We start from the raw sequence: 19,585 nt of genomic DNA, 5'->3' as shown, positions 1-19,585 counted from the left end.
CCAGATTGTGGGAGCAGATGTGTGCAGGGAGTGGGCTGAGATAGATATTGAAGAAGAGGGGTGCTAGGGATGCTCCCTGCTGAACTCTTTTCGGCACTGGGCGATATGTGGAGGTTTAAGGGTGGGGTTAGATGCATGATTTGCGAGCGATTAGAGATAAAGGAGGAGATTCATGCAAGAGCAGTATCCTTGATTCCTAAGGAGCGTAGCCTGTCTGGAGTATGGTGTGGTCAATAGTATTGAAAGCGGCCGAGAGATCAAGAAGAATGAGCACATTGCATCCTTCCACGTTCACTATTTTTTTTAGGTTGTCCCAAACGGACACCAGTGAGAACTTAGTTCCTCTGAGGAGTCTGAAGCCGGATTGGGCCGGGTTAAGAAGGTTGTTGGCTTCAGTGAAGTGGCAGAGCTGCTTGTATACTGTGCAGTCCATGGGTTTGGCCATAAAACAGGTGTTGGAAATGGGCAGTTAGTTCTGGGGGAGGAGACAGTGGAGCGTTGTTTTCTTGAGGAGGGGTTTGATTTAGGAGGTTTTGAAGGCTTCCGGGAAGGGTCCCGATATTAGGGATTGGTTAAGGATTGAGCGTGCAATACTGCCTACGCAGGTTGATGTCAGGATGTTTGAGGAGTGTGGGTGGGCATGGTTCTTCAGGGGATCCTGACGGGCGGCTTTGCGCTAGGAGCGAGAGGAACCCCTGGTGTGAGATCAGTGAGAAAGAGGAGATGGTTTGCATCGGGAGGGAGTTGGGATAGGGTATGGGAGGTGGCCATGGGCACCATTGCTATTTTAGAGACGAAGGCACTATGCCCATCAATAGCGTTTTGAAAATGTTTGGATAAGGCATTGCATAGGGATTGGGAGTTAAGAGAGGGGGGTGTGGGGGAGTTGAACAACCCGGCCACTTGAATTCAGAGAGGATTGTGCAATTCCTTGCTTGGGTTGCGAGAGTTCAATATTCTGTTCCCGTAGAATGTTTTTTGGGCTTTTATAATTAACGACCTGTAGGCCCTTGTCTTGCCAGGGTGTTTTTGTCCACTCAAGACAGTGTTTGAGAGTTTTGAGAGATTTAGGGTGGGTGGTGCACCATTTGGGGTTGGGGCCTGATCTCCGAGAGGTCTGTTTGGTTGGAGTGAGGGGTGTGAGGGCGCTGGAGAGCCAGTGATCAATGAGTTTGATGGGGGTTGGGCCTTCCTGGAGGGAAAAGTACTGGGAGTGAGCTGGTGCAGGATGATAATGAGCTTTTTCTAGAGTAGGAATTGGCAGGGGGAGAAGGGTGGAGGCCGGATATGGCCCTGTGAGTGGGCTGGGGGTGAAGATGGCAAGGGGAAGGAGATTGCTGAGTGATCTGTCCAGATCATGGGGCGTGGAGTCAGAGTGGATATGTTTGTGGTGCTGAAAACCACATCGAGGGCTTGAACTACAGTGTGGGGGAGGAGTGAAATTAGTTGAGTCAGGTTGAGAGCTTCTAGGTTATCTGCGAGAAAGCAGGTCATGGGTTTTAGGTGGAATCAAACCAGATGCTAACAACTTTGGGTCCCGATCGCTCAACTGGCTTGCAAATGTTCCATGCAATTACTGGGTGCAATATTAGTTTAAAGGCAGAAGCAAGGACTGTTTGGGACACCCGGAATGCATGTAGATGGGTCACCTCAGCATTCTGTACATTGGCAGACAGGCCAACTCATCAGTTAATAGAAGAATTGCTGAAGCCATTGAAGAGATTAGTAGTTTTGCTATACAACTATAGCAGCACTGCAGCAAGGATTATCTTAATAAGGCAAGAAACCAGCTGTTCACGCAGAACTGTACTGCAACTGAACAGTGTCCCCGTTACACAGGATGCACTCATTCAGCATATCAAAAAAGCTACATAACAAGCGGTCACGGTTTGTCCCAAATGAGGATTACACGGACAAGCTCCCCTCGCTGAGCAATTGGGGTTGGAAGGGCAGGGGTGGATGGGATAAATGCTGACCAACCCTACCTAGAGGCTATGCACGCTTGTAAGACATGCATAAAATGTGGCTGCTCGGAAGCCTGAACGGGACGTTGCATGTGGTGGACGGTTGCTCTACAGTGAACTGCTTCTTATGGCACACTTTGTATTTTGATACAATATTCACTGCAGAAGGCATAGTATTGACAACTGTTTTTACATAGAATAAACAGAAATCACTTAGGCATTGTGGGGGGAAAGATAATTAGGTTATGTTAACAAATCTACAAGTTTTATTTGCTCTTATCTACCATTAGGCCTTTTGACATGTTTAAAAAGGTCTACATCAGGCATAAACCAGAAAAATAAATAAATCATACATGACTAACATTGTGAAACTGCAACAGCAATTGGTGGACATATTTAACATGTCTGCAAGGTTTTTTTACAGGGCACTATAGACAAAAAAAGAAGAAACGTCAATACGGTATGGTCTAGAAGTGTGTCAAAGTGTATGCTTCTATTCATGAAGGGCACAACTGTTTCACCAATCTTCCTTAAGTCAAGAATAATAATTATCTCTTTCTGGTGCTTCGTCTCTATCATGCCAGCATCAATTTACTTTTGCTGTGTTCTCAGGTGGTAAACATAGCATGTTGCCATGGCTCCAATCAGATCTCCGTCTAGCCACGAGATACAATGCCTCACACCAGCAGGCCTCCTCAGCTTGCAATCACCAGCCGAGCGTTCTACACCTGCAGAGCGCCCACAGTATAAACACTGGTAAAGAAAAAACCTCATACCAGTGTGTTACTTTTAGGTTAAAATTACTGCCATAATAAAAAAGTACAGTGTATGCGCCGCTTCCAAACACTATCAAAGTCCTAGGTGTTCTCTGCATGTAGCACAGGTACAATGATCTGCCTCCACAGCAATGCCAGATGGTAGTACACAGAGTAAATCACAAAACTGTTTTACGCAATCATGAAATCCTGTCTATGCACGAAAGCAACAGTAACTAATTTTTGCCATCCACAAGGAATCATTGTTAGAAAACAAAAGGAATAGGGTTCAGCCTAGCTTTGGTCGGAAAAGGAGGGCAATGAGAACGTGAAAGAGTTTACACATTGAGGTCTCAAGCATGCGTAGCAGGGCAAGCACAGAGAGATGCTGGAAGACAAAGAAATGCTTGAACAATCCAAATATTCAACAGCAGCAAACCTACATAAACATCTACACCCAAAACTGACCACGCCCCCAACCTAATTTTCCCATCACCAACCTGCCAAGAATGAACACCCTTATACAAAAAAATAGGGGAGCCCTCAAGGTGTTCAGTGTGGGTAAAGTGCAAATAATGTAAGGTAAACGAAAAAAGAACACCCACACTACAAAGTAGACATAAAAGTGAATGTCCTGGTTTATGCTTGTTTTTCCAAGGTAATGTCTATTATGCTCATAAAGAGTCAAAAGTAGAAAGATACCCAAAGTACAATTTGGAAAGTGTTGACCATTTTTAATGCTTGAAAAAATAATATATACACAATGTATCGAAACATTAAGAGCACAATTGTAATAAATTCAATAAGATTCTTTAAATAAATTATTCAAAAGGAAAAACAGTGAATTAAACAGAAAGATAAATTGTTAAAAAAAACAGACATTTCGTTTCAAAACACAAAATAATGAGAACAATTGAAATCTAAGACAAAATCACTCCAACAGTCAGATTTCAGAGACTATTGAGGTCTAGAATGTACACAAACAAGTGGGCACAGAAATAACATAATTACATGAAAGTTAGTAATCAATCATAAGACTGTCTATTTTCAGAGATTTTTTTGTGTGTGTGTCACGATCAGTACATGATCATGTTTTGTAGAACTGCCTACGTGTCAGTTTTAAAAAATAAATAAAATAACAGTATTGTTGGTTCTTACATTTTGTAATATGCAAAATACTGAAGACACGTTTCGGCTATTGCCATCTTTTCTTGGCATAAGTTTTTAGGAGCCTTCCTCAGGGCAAGTTGGACCTAAAGAGAGTCCAGGAGACAAAAAAAAAGGGGGGGGGTGGTGAACACCCTGCCTAATAACTAATCACTGTCCCTTACTGCTATGCAGGAACCTCATGATGTGCAGATGTGATGATTGGTGAAACACTTACAGTGACATTAAGGGAATCCAGAGCACTGTTGATACTGGCCAGGTAATCCGGCACCAGATCCAGGAGGCAGGTGGCAAGGAACACCCCACCAGCAAAACAGCTCAACAAACTGATGATCCTCTTGCGACGGTCTGAAACAAAAGTACAACAACTCAACTTTGGAATCCATTAGCATGATCGAAAGAATAAATTCTACGCACACGTGCCACATACAAGGACAGAAAAACTCTTTGTCAATTAAATTATTACATGAACTATCAAATCAGTGAAGCAAATCAACTACAAATCCATTTGGTCTCTGTAGCTGCACAGCAATATAAAGCCCTGGTTTGGCAAATTAAGCAATCATGTTGGTTTGAAACCACACATATGGGTAAAGAATATCCAGCACCCTCACAAATTGAGGCTTTGAGGTTAGCCATGGGAATTGTTCCAACCAACCAGGAGAAAGGTTATCCAGATATGGGCAAGAATCTAGAAGGACACCTTGCAAGACTAAGTTTGTCTGGTTAGCCCAGTTAGCCCAAAAACTAGGTCTACTAACCTTTGAAACAAGATGGTTTACAGTTTCTCTGGTTGACCCCTGCACTTGTCTCCTCTAAGCTAGTCTAAATTTGGAATTTGTTGAAGGGAGGACGTTAAAGAACAATCCTCACTTTGTAAAACCCTTGCTGGCCCGTAGCGATATAAAATAATGCTGAATTCAAGAACTACAACCAATAATTTAGTTTCCGGAAGCAAACAACTTGTTTGGGGGACACAAGAGCAGGTCAGTCTGCAGCATACAAGGTTTACACTCACTTATCAGCGACTCCTTTGAGCCCCGGGAAACAAGCATCATTAACATGCAATACTGTAGGTCTTGGATCCTTAAGACCCCTCCACACACGTATTACATAAATCTGGGTCAGCAACCTTTGGCTCTCTATGCCGACTAGGGTGTTGTAGTCGAGAACACAGAGCCATAAATTGCAGACCCCGGATGTAAATCAATACTAAAAACTTGTTACAACTCACTCAGCCGCATAGACAGATTTTAACTTTGTATGCTTTGCATACTCTTGCCATTCAGGGTTTCAGGTCCACTGAACCACACATTAGCAAATAGCAGAAGTAACAAAGCATGTGGATTTAACTGAGAAGAGGTCACAGTTCAGGACCATAACTGCTGGGAGATATTTTGATCCTGCTTATTGCCTACACGAGCTTGGTTCAATTACAACAGTTATCAACATCTACGTTTGACTCCCCAGGTGGATAACAAAACCTAGTTTGCATCAAATGTGTAAGTTAGATTAGCAGCAAACCTCACATTAGCTCATGATTGCCAAGAGGTGCCTCTGCTTACTGGCTGATGCCAGACAACCAGCAGCTGCTCAAAGAATTATTGTTCACCACAGGCTTATTTTAACTAACATCTTTTGCAGCTCTAAAGTCTGGTCCAATCACCAAATGGCAAGCCTGGGTATCTATCCAGAATAAGATGGCAGGGTAAGCTAAGCAATTCAATCTAAGATGAAAAAGGTGCATAACTAGTGTTACATTGAAGTAACTTGTTTTGCAGCACTGACATTTCATAGACTTGTAGGATTTCTATGCTTTTGCAATCTGGTGATTGGATACAGACCACGAAGATGCACGAGTATTCAAAGGAACTGGAGTAAGAACAGCAGAGTTGAAAAGTGCAATTTGCCCTAGCCCAAATTCATCAATTCAGAGATTGGTTATGTAAAATTCATTATTGATATTCCCGAGCTCTAGATTCAGACTGCGTTTTTGTCTACAATTACTCAGGAATGTTTAACTTAACTTTATTGTCGGGCTGCCAAAGGTAGGTTGAGCATCCACCATCATTTAGCAGAAGAGGATATTTCCCGAAGGGACACATGGGCCAATTTCCGGATTTGATAACTAAGCCTAGTATGAACTACTTTAGGCCCAGCATGCGTTCCTAAGCTCAAGGGGCCATTTACGTTTTATTGGTGCTCATCAGTACTTTCTCAGTCTATACTTACAAAAGAGCACTGTAATGTATTCCTAGGAGGAAGAATCTTCAAGTACCTCTGGTGTCAGTGTGCTTTCTGAGAGCAATATTAAAAAGGTCACAAGGTCCCTTACATATCAATGCTCTTAAAATAGTTCTTGTGGTTACTTCCTAATTGTGAGCAATGTAATCGTTTCGACCCGTTATCTCCAACAGTGTCTTGTGCAAACCTATGGTAGGTCTGAACAGAGCCCAGATCTCGAAGTTATGGCCAGAAAGTAGCTATCCACAAACTGCAAGTCTTTGTCAACACTGTAACTGGGGCAGATTCAAGAATTGGATGCATACAGTCTGACACAAAGTACATAGTATCCATGATCAAGAAGCAAGCAAGGGAAAACCCCAGCTGCAAGTTGCTGGCCGTCAGTGTAGAGCGAGGAGAGCAGTACACTAACAGGTGGTTGATTATGTGTGTGAAGCAACTATGCACCTTGGGCGGGAACTAGAGAGGGAAGGTTGGTGGCTGTGGAGGGCAGAGCAACAGTACATCATTGACTTTTGATTTATGTTAATTAGGTCAGATGCTTGTTACTGCAAGTGTACTGTCCACATTTCGGTATGTGAAGAGGTGGTGGGAAGTGGACCTCCGACAGCCAGCATTATGATTGGCTGCATGCTGATGTTCTGTCAGTAGCACAATTGTGGGTGAAGTAGACAAACCATGATTGACTCACAGGCCCTCAGGACAGGACCAGAGGTCAAGGGATGGAGATCTCCAGAAATTGAAGAGACTGCAATCTTTAAAAAAATAATAAAAAAAAAAAAAACACTGCCATTGACGAGTGGGGTTGGGATGATTTTTGTGCTACATTTATGAATGCCATTTTATTAACTTATTATATACAGAGTGTTTAAAAGGTTATTTTCTTTATGTATTTTTTTACTGTTTTGTTAGAATGGAAACCTTAGACAATAAAACACAAATTTAGAAGATTTACACAATGCCATTTAGAGATTGAATCGAGCCCAAACATTAACTAGAAGTATGCAATGCATGTGAATCTTGCACACATTCTAAGATGCAGAACCAGTGTTGTAGGCATCACAGTTATTTGGGTAAAAACCAGATGGAAGCCTGAAATAATGTGAGCAGCACAAAAATATACCTATGGTCGGTCATCAATCACAAGAGTGATCTTCCTGCATGCCCATCATCTTCCTTCAGCTGTAACCTAGTGTCCATGCACAGAGTCATACAAAAGGAACAAGTTTCAAAAAATATTTTTACAAAGATAATTTTCCTAAAGTAAACTGAGAACAGAAAGTTAAAAGTTCTCCTTTGGACAATGCCTCTCATCTATAGAAACAAAGTGTAACAATTTTATAGGGACTTTAAGTACAGAGTCTAGAGACTGGAGTGTCGGTGCCAAGAACATGCAGAGAACCATTCATATTGCAATTGGAACTTTGCCACATGTAAAAGATAAGGCCCAGGCAATTGGAGTGCGATTATGTGCAAAAGAACTTAGCATGCTCCAGGACATTCATTTTGGTGCGTTACATAAATGAACAATCACAGGATGTCATCAGAGTGCCATATTCTGGAGTCAAAATAAAGAGAAAGATGCAATTGGGAATTATACAATCTTTCACTCATTTTCAACAGTTGTATATTGCAAAAAATAATGCAAAGTTTAAATGAACCCCATTTGAAGGTCAATTACTTTCAATAACACTGCATTATATTGGACTTGAAATGGGGCATGCCTGTATCTGTAAAATGGATTCAACTTTAACACCAAGCCCCACCTCAGAAATGCGTCATAAGACGTCAGACCACAAGATGGGTCTTCTCCACAGTAAGATGCACCTGCTTAAAGCTGTTTCAAACTAGTTTTCCGGTCCCTGTGCATGATACTTGTTTATTACAAGAGAAAAATCTTATTTGGAACTTTCCTATACAAGTAATATGGAAAAAGAGTTTATTTGCAATGTACCACCAGTGACACGCAGTGGCTGAAATCGGCATTTAACATACACTTGCCACGCTGAAGAAAAATTTCCTTGTGTAAGCCAAACCCGGAGGTATCTGGCAGCTGGTTATAGTACATAGATGAAATAGTCACATTGCATGATATGGATGAGTAGGCATAGTCCAATATAACAATGACAGATGACGCAGTTTGATGGAGTAAAGCTACGGGTCTTGTGTGAAAAGCCAGGTTTTCTGTTTTTTGCAGAAGGATTACAGCGAAGGGTCAGATTTGAGTGAGCAAGGTAGGGCATTCCACTGTTTGGCAGCCACTACTGTGAAGCTGCGGCCGCCTGCTTGAGCTAGTCTGAATATGCGCGTGGTGAGGAGGTGAGATGTGATGGCTCGGGTGGGTCTCTCAGAGTGGAGTTAGGTAATATTGTTGGTGAGGTATTTAGGGCCTGTGTTAGCGATACACTTGTGTGTGATGAACAGGGTCTTACATTTTATGTGGTTTAGGACATGTAGCCAATGGGCGGTGCATCTAGCGTCAGAGACATTTTATTTTTTGTGATATTCAGTGCTGCTCTTAGGGCGATCTGTATGATTTGGAGTTTTTTGGTGTTGTTTGTAGAGGATCCTGCAAATAGAACATTGCAGTAATCTAATTTGGACAGGATTAGGGCTCTAGCTAATGTGATGCAGTTGTCAGGAGTTAGAAAAGGTCAGCACGCGTTAATGAGCTTGGCTGTGTAGGCAGCTGCCGAGGACGTTGCCTTCACTTAGGGAGAGCGAAGAGTCGAGATAGACCCCTAGAGTTTTCACTTCCTTCAAGATGGTGATCGGGTTCCTGTCAACGGTAAAGGATTTGTAATCACAGTGCAGTTTGTTTAGTCAGGATTGGGTACCTGCCACGAGGAGCTCTGTTTTATCGTAATTAAGGCAGAGTTCATGTTGCGCCATCGAGGCTCAGATGATACAATAGTTTTATTGAGGGGGCGTTTGTATCCTCAGTGTGATTGCTGGTGATAGGCATGAGGATCGCGTATCATCGGCGTAGTTAGTGTAGGAGACAACTTGTTCGTCCAGGTCGAATAGGGGCTTAGTGAAGATGCTATACAGTGTTGGCGAGACACACAAGTCTTGGGGCACTCTGCAGAGGACTGGGGCGGCAGCCGCTATGTAAGAGAAGACCCTAATTGTGCGGTTGGAGAGAAAGGAAGCTTTTCAACCCAAAATTAAAAATAAAAAGTAAAAATAAAACATCAATTACATTATAGGGGAAGATCCTAGGAGCCCGAGATAAATTGTGATTTGTAGACAAGAAAACGTTAGTAGAAACAGAATCTGCCTAGTTTAAAAGCATAATTTTCATATCGTTTTATACTTTATCTACAGAAAATGTGCATCTCAGATGTGTTACATCTCAAAGCATCCCTCCTGATGTAGATTTTATTGATTTTTATTTTATTAAGCTAGCACATTTGCAAAAGAAATCCTATCTACAAAGCTTGGGGTGATTTTCCCTTTTATCTTTCTAGTCATAAGACTAGAGGTGGATCTTGCCAGTCATAACACAAGTAGTGAAGGTCCCCACTAGCTAGTCACAATATTAAGGGAGGCATTTTGATTATAAAATACCTTACACACAGGTAGAGAAGAAAAAAAAAATAGATCAGCATTATTATGGAGATTACTGGAAGGAGACGGCTGGCTGCGGAAGAAAACAGACCAATTGGAGGACTGCTTTCCATGCGAGCTGCAGAAAGGAGCCCTTTAAGAAAGATGAAAAGGCATTATATATTGTGTCCTAAAGTGAAGAAATAGCACTCCAAGATGGAGCCCGGCATTGCAAATATAAGAAACCGGCAACAGAAAAGGTTCTGCGGCATAGAACAGATAAGCAACATTCATGTTGCAGACCACTGATGCTTGCCTACATAGTTGTGTCACTGTTGGCATCCCGCCATTCTCTTCCTGTTCTCGGTCCATGTCCGGTCTCACTGCAGGCGTTCCTTGCAGCACTGCTCGCACCGCCTTGATCTACTCCTCGCTCTACCCTCCTGAAGTCTGCTCCCAGCCAGCCGGAAACATCTGATGGTGCCTTCTCGGCAACCTCTGCTGGCTAAAAGACCAGGTATGAAGGGGCCAGCTCTCGTCATCACTGGGATGGAGAGGGTGCGAGGGGAGAGAAGAGATGGCATTACAGAAGCCAGGGTGCCCATGGGCCGACTCACCCATTTCCTGTGCCTGGTCTGTGTTCCACAACAGGCTATGGCAGATCCATCTACGGAGGACCCAGAACTCTACCCAACCCGGAGACCCAGCACTACCTTAGAGTTCCCTCTTCCCCCACCCCAAAACCTGGAATCTTTGGGAAATTCATCTGATCCACGGCTGCATGAGCTGTTCACAACAATATTGAAGACTGGTGTCCAGAAAGGCAGCTGAAAGGGAACTTGCTGATTAAATAACTCCAGACTGAGAGGATCCAAGTCGATTCCCCAAAATGAGAGGCCATATTTGAAATATAAATAAGAAGCACTGATAAAAAACCCCAGATTGTCCTATAGTGCTGTCCATTGTAAAACCTGGGAATAAAATAGGCTGGGCTATTTAACTTAATTACAAAATTAGATTCCATGTTCAACTAAACAAAGTGCATTTTGTGAAGTGTCGGAATAAAACGGACATCATTTTGTGGTATGTAAATGTGATTTTGTTTTTTGTAAAATTAAGTACCCTGCAAAATAGAATTAATGAGTTCCTTATCGCCATAGAGATTGCCGCTGGGCATAATGTCATCACGATTCATTACTGGCTGATGGGTTATCATTTAAATTTTTTGCTTACGGGAGACAGTCATTAAATCGATACCTGCACAACAGAAAGTAACTCAGATTATTTTACTCACATAAAATCAAGCAAAGTGTAACACCCATGCAATACCTTATCCTGAAACGCACAGCTACACACACCTTTGTGTGATGTGAAAGGGCAAGAGTGCTTTAACTTGTACTTTTTACTAGAGGATATTACATCTCCAGTCCAAAATCTTTACACCTGAAGGCAAATGAATGGAAATAGATTGCAAGCTTAACATAATTCATTGAAAGTTGCACACATGTTAACGAGTCCCATGCACCACATTTAGAGACATTGAATGGTAGAACAGTCCTCCAATTCTGTAAATGGTGCGTGTCATTGGGGAAAACGAGAACTGTATTTTGATGCATTTAAAATGTGATTTTATGCCTCATGTTGAAATGTTCCTGTGATGGTAAGGATTTGTATTTATAGAGCGCTTTCACCAAAGTGCTTTGACAATTGAAATTAAAAAAAATCGGTACAAGTCATAATGAGAGGTATAGAAGACCTGAAGAACAGAGACTGAGTAAGAGATTGAAGTAAATGAGCCTTAAGCCAAGTCTGGAAAGTATGGAGAGTAAGGGAGGAGCTTATATGTAAAGGGAGGATGTATTAGTGTTTGGGCGCAAGAAATATAAATGAACGAAAATCGAAAAGAGGCGCATGGTGGCTTCAGGACAGAAAGAAGAAAGAGGGACTGGAAATGAGCAGAGGTATACAAGGGGCGAGACCATAAAGAGATTTGTAAATGAAGCAAAGAAAGTGAAAGAGAAGATAAAGATCAAAGGAGAGAAGAGACGCAGAGATGAGAGAAGGAGTAATGGGGGGAACGAGGAGGGAGCAAGAATAATAAGCAAACAGGAGTTGAAGAGAGAACGCAAGGGAGCAAGATGAGAAGAATGAACGCTATGAAGGAGGACAGAACAGCAGTTGTCGCAAGAAGACCAGAGAGTAGATCAAAACCTTAGTTGCCCTAAAAGAAAGAAACCGTCACGGCAGTGATTATAGAGATGATAGCGGGCAGAGCGAGCTGTTTCAGAGAAGAAGAAAGAGATGTCAAAAGGTAACCAAGACTGCAGGCAGAAGAGACAAAAGGAAGCATAGATGGTAAAAGAGATTCCGGATGGAGAGGGGGAGTAGAGGCCGAAGGAAAGTAGAGGACCTCTGTCTTGGAGGGGCTGAGGTGAAGGAAACAGGAGGCCATCCAGGTTTTGACAGCAGAACAACAAGAAGAGAGTTAAGAGAGTGGGGAAAAAGAAGACAAGGAAAAGAAGATGAAAGTGTCATCAGCATAAAAGTGTTAAGAGCGCTTAAAAGAGCTGACGAGTATAGAGAGGGGAATAATATACAGTGAGAACAGAAGGAGGGCCATGGACAGAACTCCGGGGGACCCCCCCCCCCCCGAAAAGAAGTGGGCAAGGGGAGGAAAGTTGACCAGCTCAGGAAACAGTAGGAGCGGTTAGTAAGATATCATTCAAACTACCTCAGAACAGACCCAGGGAGGCCCAAGGAAGAAAGAAGAAAGGAGAATAGGGGGATCAAAAGTATAAAAAGCAGCAGAAAAATTGGGAATAATAAGAATTGAGGATAGCTGGTGTTGTGAAGAGATAAGCGAGTTAGAGACACGTAGAAGAGCAGACTCAGTGGAATGGGCAGGCCTAAAGCCAGATTGTAGGGGGTGGTGAGGGTTGAGGGGAGGAGAGAAGAGAATGAAGATGCAGGTAAGCAGATTAATTTATTATATTTATTACACGCCCAGACCCTGGGGTATCACGGCGTTGTTAGACATCTTTAGTATTGACAATAGGCATAGTTACAAGCAACAAACAAAACGATCACATTACAACAAAATATTTCTTAGGGCATAATTGATAATATACATATTATGGAGGAAGCAGCAAGCAGATTTGTTAGCAAAAAACAGCTCAGTCCTCTACAGGGTGAAAGTTGTATTACCCTTGGAGGGATGACAGAGCCTACTCAACTTTCTTGAGTTGACTAGTATTGGTTAAATAACCATGTTTTTAAGGATTTTTTTGAATCCTAAGAAGGATTCCTCCTGTTTGATATTGAGAGGGAGGGAGTTCCAGTGTTTGGGGGCAAGGACTTGGGAACTACTGCCTCCTGCTCTCGAGTATGTGAACCGCGGGATCTGGAGGAATCCATTGTTGTTGGATCTAAGAGTCCTATTGGAAGTTTTTTTCTTGGTGATGTTGTTCATGTAGATGGGGGCTTTATTAGTGAGGCACTTGTATGTGACATAGTATTTTGAAAATGATTCTAGCCTTGATGGGGAGCCAGTGTGTCTCCCTCCAGGTGTTAGAAATATGGTCAGATTTTTGTAATCCTAATGCAGCCCGTAAAACTTTGTTCTGCATTAGTTGTAGTTTGCAGAGGTTTGTGTTGGAAGTTCCTAGTAGTAGGGCATTACAGTAATCTAATTTTGCTAAAATCAGAGCTCTGGCCAGGGTGATCCAGTTTGTGGGTGTGAGGAATTTGCGACTTAGTAAGATTAATTTGGAGGTGTAGGATGTGGAAGAAGCAAGAGCCAAGATATGTTTAACCATAGTGAGGTTGGCATCTAGGTAAAATCCTAATGTTTTGACTTACTTAAGTACTGGAATCATCGTGCCATCAATGTTGATAGCCGTGTAATCTGGGCGAAGGCATCGTTGAGGCAGAGACTATTCAGCGCCATCCAGTTTTGGATAATGGCGTAGACATTGTTAATGGTTAAGGTATCTTGGACATAATTCCCAGTGATGGGTGTGATGATCTGGGTGTCATCTGCAAAGTTGGTGTAGATGACACCCATATCGTCTAATGCTGAGAAAAGGAGCTTTGTATAGGCATTGTATAGGGTAGGAGAGAGGCAGAAGCCTTTGGGTACACCAATGGGGACTGCTATGGGGTCAGCCGTATTTTTGCCAATGGAGACTCTGCATGTATGTTCGGCTAGGAAAGATTTTACCCAGAGTGTGGCGTTATTTGAGAAGCTAAAATCTTTTGCTAGGGTGGAGCATAGTTTATCATGATCTACAAGGTTGAAAGCTGCAGATAAGTCCAACAGCAATAGGATACATAGTTTCCCTGAGTCTCTAATAGTGTCCATCTGGATTTTCAAGTCGATAAGTGCCGTTTCTGTGCTATGGTCCAGCCTCAAAGTGAGTTTGAATTTGTTTATGTGCTACTTTGCTTATGATTTTAAGTAAGAATGGGACCGTAGTTATTGGTCGGTAATTGGTGGGCACAGAAGGGTCAAGGGAGTTTTTATTTTTTTATTTTTTCGAAGTGGAGTGACCCAGGCTTCTTTGATGTTGGCTGGGACCAGATTGGTATTGAAGGACACATTGACAAAATTAGTAATAATAGGGGTGAGGGAGGATGCACATGTTTTAACTAAGTGGGAGTATAGACAACTATCTCGAGAAGTTTAGGAAGGAAGAAGAGAGATTGGACGGAGATTAGATAAGGAAAGGTCAAGAGTAGGCTTTAATGATAGGAATGATGACAGCATGTTTAAAAGGAAGAAGGGAAAGTAGAAGTCAGATAAATTGAGAAGAGCAGTCAGGTAAGGAATCAATCAAGGATAGATGGAGAGGATGAGAGAGGAAGGAATAGGGTGGAAAGGGTCCAGGGGGAGCCGTAGGGTGAGCATGCTTCAGGTAAGAGAGGGTGTCGCAATCAACAAGGGGAGAAAAGTAGCACAGGGAGGTCGAAGAGGAAGGGGGCATGAGAAGGGGAGAGAACAGATTAAGGTTGTGGAGAATAGGGCGAGGGAGGATTGAGAGACCTGTATTGACAAGCAATAGAGGTGTATTTAGACTGCCTAGTATTCTTTACAGCTTAATATATATATTTTGGTTATGGAAATGAATGCTTGTGTGTGAGAAACATCAAGAGATTCATGCAGGCAGGTACACATTTATTTTGCTGACCAATTGTTTATTAGTATATAACATTGTGGTGACCTCCCTGGCATTAAGCTAGGAGACCACCTTTGTTTGGATTTTACTTTAATTCTGTTAAAAAAATGTGTTTCTATTCCAGAATTGTGGGGTGGGACTGTATAAGCCAGCAGTGTGAGACTAGTGAGATCATACTAAATGTCAAGTCTGTGATTTAAAAGCAAATTATATCTTTACACAGGCAACATAGGTGGGGTGTACATTTGTGACAAAGGCCCTCATTAGGAGTTTGGCGTATAGGGAAAAAAGTGCAGTAATGGATTTACTGCCACTTCCCTCACTACCAAATTTGAACTTTACCCTAAAGTGGTGGAGAAAACTTCACTATATGACTGAGGCCTTCCCTCCACTTTTATCACCAACAGAAAATAGAGGAATTATTGCAGACAGTGTTACCGCCTATGACAATTCCTGCAAATCTGCCCATGGAGTGCCATGGACTCCAAAAAGTGGATTAACTCTGGCACTCATAATCGGGCCAATTTAGCCAGATTACGAGTGGTGGAATCGGTAATAGAGTTTGGGTGCATTTCCTTAGGAGGAATACAGCCAAACCTTGAGCCCACAACCTAGGTCAGATTTGGTAAAGGAGCCAAAAAGCATCATACAGGGCACATCCTCCGATGTGGCCAGGGGACGGCAGCCGCTACCTGATCAGGACCCTGCAGGCGGCTATATGAGGTTCACAGGGGAGAAGAGAGCCTCCGGGGAGACGCTATTGCTCCAAGTGAGCCATGGTATTCCTAATTTTCCATTGAAAACTACCTCCCCATGTCTGAATCCCTCATTACCTTTTGTCAAACAACTGCTCCTTTTCCTATGAAGCACACAGAAAGTATTGTGTTAAACAAGAAAGAAGAAACCAATATTGTAAAACCAAACAGTTTTTGGCTACAAGAGTGGTAGTTGGCCTAGCTAGTTCCAAAGAACTATTGTGTGGAAGGAGCCTCGAGGAGCAAGGAAGAATCCAGGGGAAGGGGACTACCTGCTGGAACCAAGAACCTTTTTCTGTGAAGAACTTTTTGTTTGAATCGTTTCTTCTTTATGAACACTTTTCTGAACTTTCCAAGATTAAAGACATTTTCCTTTTTGTCTTTTAGTATAGTTTGTAGTGTGAGGGTCAGAATAGAACGTTTTATCACGTTTTCATCCCACAATGAAGTGGACATCCTTCGGAAGGAAAACATGGGCTTACATGCGAAGCAAATAATGAACGTGGGCATGCATAAATAGAGACATGGTACACCGGATTCCATAGGTGGGAATACAGAGTAATATATTTGTCCTGATGAAGGCCGTCACAATCTGAAGCTCAAAGAAGCCCAGAAGGCCAAAAACACTGGTTGCTGACCCATAATCACACCAATAAATCAACATTTTATTGCAACAAAAAAATAAAACAATTAAATGCTCAGACTACTATAGAATAAAAGGGACTACGAAATAAATGCTCAATAGCTTTTCAAACAGTCAAAAAGTTGTTATTCCTGTGTATGGAAAAAAGCAAAAGGTAGATATCACTGTATAGATAGGTTCAACAAATAGGTGTCACCTGTTGTATGTATATATTCGTTGTCATGAAGTATATTCATTCGTATGACCTGCAAGATATTCGTTGTGTCTGTGTATAGACCGGAAACTATTTTTGTAGATGTATCACACTTCGGTGAGATTTTCAAAGCATCCAAAAAGATAACAGGGGGCGCTAGAAAGCCCGACCAAGATGGCTGCAGGCCCGTGAAGCTCTCCAGCACCCCATATATTCGGCTCACTATCCGGCGGTCTCCGAGCTGTAACCTATGAACACGCTGCATGATCCGATACCCGACAGCATCAGGCTCCTACAGAATTCATCGCGGGCCAAATCGACGTTGGAATCACTTTAAGCCGGCGTGGTGAAGTAACTGCTGCAGGCCCGGGCCAGCGAGGAGTGGGGGAGGTGTAATCCCATCGGGAGCGAAGTGTTACGGGACGCTCCTAGCTCAACTCCTGAGGCGGACCGAAGAGTGGAAGCGCGGTGGGGAACGCGTAGCGCCCCAAAGAGGCAACCGCAGTTGGGAGCGCGTATCTTGTGTTTGGAACTCCAGGAAGCGACGCCGGAGTGGCGACCATTCATCGCCCAGAGGTGTGCCCTACCGGTGTGGGATACGGCTGTATCGGTGTGAAGCTGCAGAGTTAGCTCGGAGGAGCAGCGGTACAGCCCACCGCAACTGGAGAGGTGGGTGCTGTGTGTCCCGGTGCTACAGTGCGAACTGGACAAGCCCCGTGGCTGGACCAGAGCATCAACCATCCGCACTGCGGAGGGGCTTGCCGGGCGCCGCATTGGATCGGAGCGCCTCACTGGGAGACTCTGGTCTGCGGGGAGGGTTCGCTGGAGGCCTGGCACCCCCTGGCACAACTGAGCGCCAGGGCGAGCGGGGCCCCTCAGCCGAGTAGGGTGCACAACAACCGTCCTTCGCTGGTGTGACACGGGTGCTGCGGAGGCGCGCCGCCGACCATGGTAAACTGGGCTTCGACAACAAGACCCCGAGTTGGGGGTGAATTCGGAAGCTAGAACTGAAGGAGGGGGGCTGGCAGGTGCTCTAGGGCCCCACTGCAGACCCACAGGAGCAAGCACAGAGGTTACACCGTGGGAGCAGCATCCATGTTGAATACTGGGGCAGATTGCTGATAAGGGCTGAGAAAGCTGGTGAGCTGAAGCAGGCGGGATCATCAGGGTGGAGAGTCAGGACTGGGGGGGTCCCCTGAGATGGCTAACTAGCCGGGTTGTGCCCCAGGAGCCTTCAGATTAATTGAAAACTACTCAGACACCATTCATACTGCAAGCAAATTGTGGAAACTGTCAGGGTAGATATCAGGCACCAGTACAGCCCGTGTGCGCAGACCCAGGTGGGTGATTGCTCTGCCGCCTGGAGGAACCAGCCTTGGGGGAGGGGGGCGGGATGGGCCGCGACTGCTGCACTCGGAATCACAGGAGCGCTGTACCCGCATTCACATAGATACTCAGGCCCGGTGTACTGTCGGAGTGGAGCGATAGTCATTGCAGGTCGGTGGACCACTTCCCTATCATAATTGTCAGTTGCAGCAGAGCCTAGTGTTAGCTGCGGAGGTTGGGCCCGGACCCCTCTGTGGAGGGGGGTGGGCATCACGGGGGCACCACCTGTCCTGGCCAATATATAAAGGGGACTGTACCAGAGGTCTGCCTGTCTCACGTACCATGTCGAAGTCTGGCAAAGGAAGCAAACAGCAGTCGAAGCTGCACTTTGAAATACCCACCCAGGCCAAAAACAGTGGAACAATAGATGACTTGGCTGTGTCACGCACTTCGGGGCCTGAGCCGGGCCCTGCAACCGCCTTCCAGGACATTAAGGCCATGTTTACGCAGCTGCAGTCGGGAATACAGTCCCTGGACGGTAAACTTGATACATTAACCTGCAAAGTGGACCACATGCAGGTCCGTCTTGACAAGCATGGGGAAAGACTGGACGAGGCGGAGGGGCGACTATCTGGAGTAGAAGATATGGCAACCTCAGTCTCAGGAGAAATGACTGCGTTTGGGAAGGCTTTGAGGGAACTCAAGGAGAAGAAAGGAGGACCTTGAATCGAGGTCACGAAGGAATAATATTAGGATTGTAGGTCTGCCCGAGTCAGAGGACCAGAGGAACATGGAAACTCTGGTAGAAGAAATACTGCGAGAAGCACTGGGGACCAAAGGCTTCTCCCTGCTATGTGTCGTGGAGAGAGCACATAGAATCCCGAACGGAAGGAGACCAATCCCGGGAGCTCCTCCGCGTCCACTGATCGCCCGTTTGCTGAACTACTGGGATAGGGAAACGGCACTCCGGAAGGCTAGGGAGAAAGGAACGGTATCCTATAAAGCCGATATAATCAAGTTTTTCCTGGACTTCTCAGATAAAGTTTAAGCGGCCAGGAGGATGTTCCTGGACGTTAAGAAGAGGCTACGGGACAGGAACATGAAATAAGGCATGTTATTCCCAGCCAAGTTGCGGATCGTGCATGATGGAAAGTCACTATTTTTTCAGACCCCGGAGGAGGCCGCCTCCTTTCTCGATATGTTGCCAAGAACCCCCAGATCACGGGAGAACAATGAATGATGCTCTTGAACCATAGATGAAGTGCAGGTAGCGTGACTTTAATTTACAGTTGATGCTACATACGGGTCAGGAGACGATATACCTGCAGCGGTGCACTGGAGGGTCAGGCTCGTAGTCGCCCCTTGAGCGAAAGTCGTCTGCACACATGCTAAGGGCAACTGTGGAGCTGGACAGTTGGGGTATCCAGCGTGGGAGGGTGGGCGTTCATGATTGGGGTGGTGGGGGGGAGGGGCAGCATGGGTGGGAGATCACTGACAAGTTGGGGGGTTGTAGGTAGGGGCGGGAGGGGAGGGGTGTATGGTGGGGGACGAGGGTGTGGAGTGGTACAGAAGGTACGGATGTATGGGGTGACAAGAGGCAAATGGAAGGCATGTATCGAGATATTTCCTAATGGCGACACTGACCCTTAGGACTTGGAATGTTAGATTCCTTAATAGCCCACCGAATGCCGGAAGGTTTTGCAATACCTGAGACGACACCAGGTGGGGGTGGCCTTCCTCCAGGAGACCCACTTGACAGCGGATGCTAAAGTCTAAATTCGGCATGAGCTGGGGGTGCCATAGGTACTTCTCTTC

At 44.4% G+C, this 19,585-nt stretch overlaps 1 protein-coding gene across 3 annotated transcripts in view; it reads right to left on the bottom strand.

Annotated features, from left to right (window-relative positions):
• Nucleotides 1-19,585, bottom strand: part of SLC39A1 (solute carrier family 39 member 1) — a 191,780-nt gene that overhangs the window by 29,136 nt on the left and 143,059 nt on the right. For all 3 annotated transcript variants that reach the window (XM_069651484.1, XM_069651478.1, XM_069651493.1), the window contains one exon: nt 4,104-4,234. In XM_069651484.1, coding sequence (XP_069507585.1) covers nt 4,104-4,234 — 131 coding nt within the window. The remainder of the gene's footprint in view (nt 1-4,103; nt 4,235-19,585) is intronic.

The sequence above is a fragment of the Ambystoma mexicanum genome, chromosome 1p (assembly GCF_040938575.1).
Source record: "Ambystoma mexicanum isolate Mex_15411 chromosome 1p, UKY_AmexF1_1, whole genome shotgun sequence".
Classification (NCBI taxonomy): domain Eukaryota; kingdom Metazoa; phylum Chordata; class Amphibia; order Caudata; family Ambystomatidae; genus Ambystoma; species Ambystoma mexicanum.
Note: the sequence above shows the minus strand (reverse complement) of the source record. Positions and strands in the feature narration are given on the sequence as shown.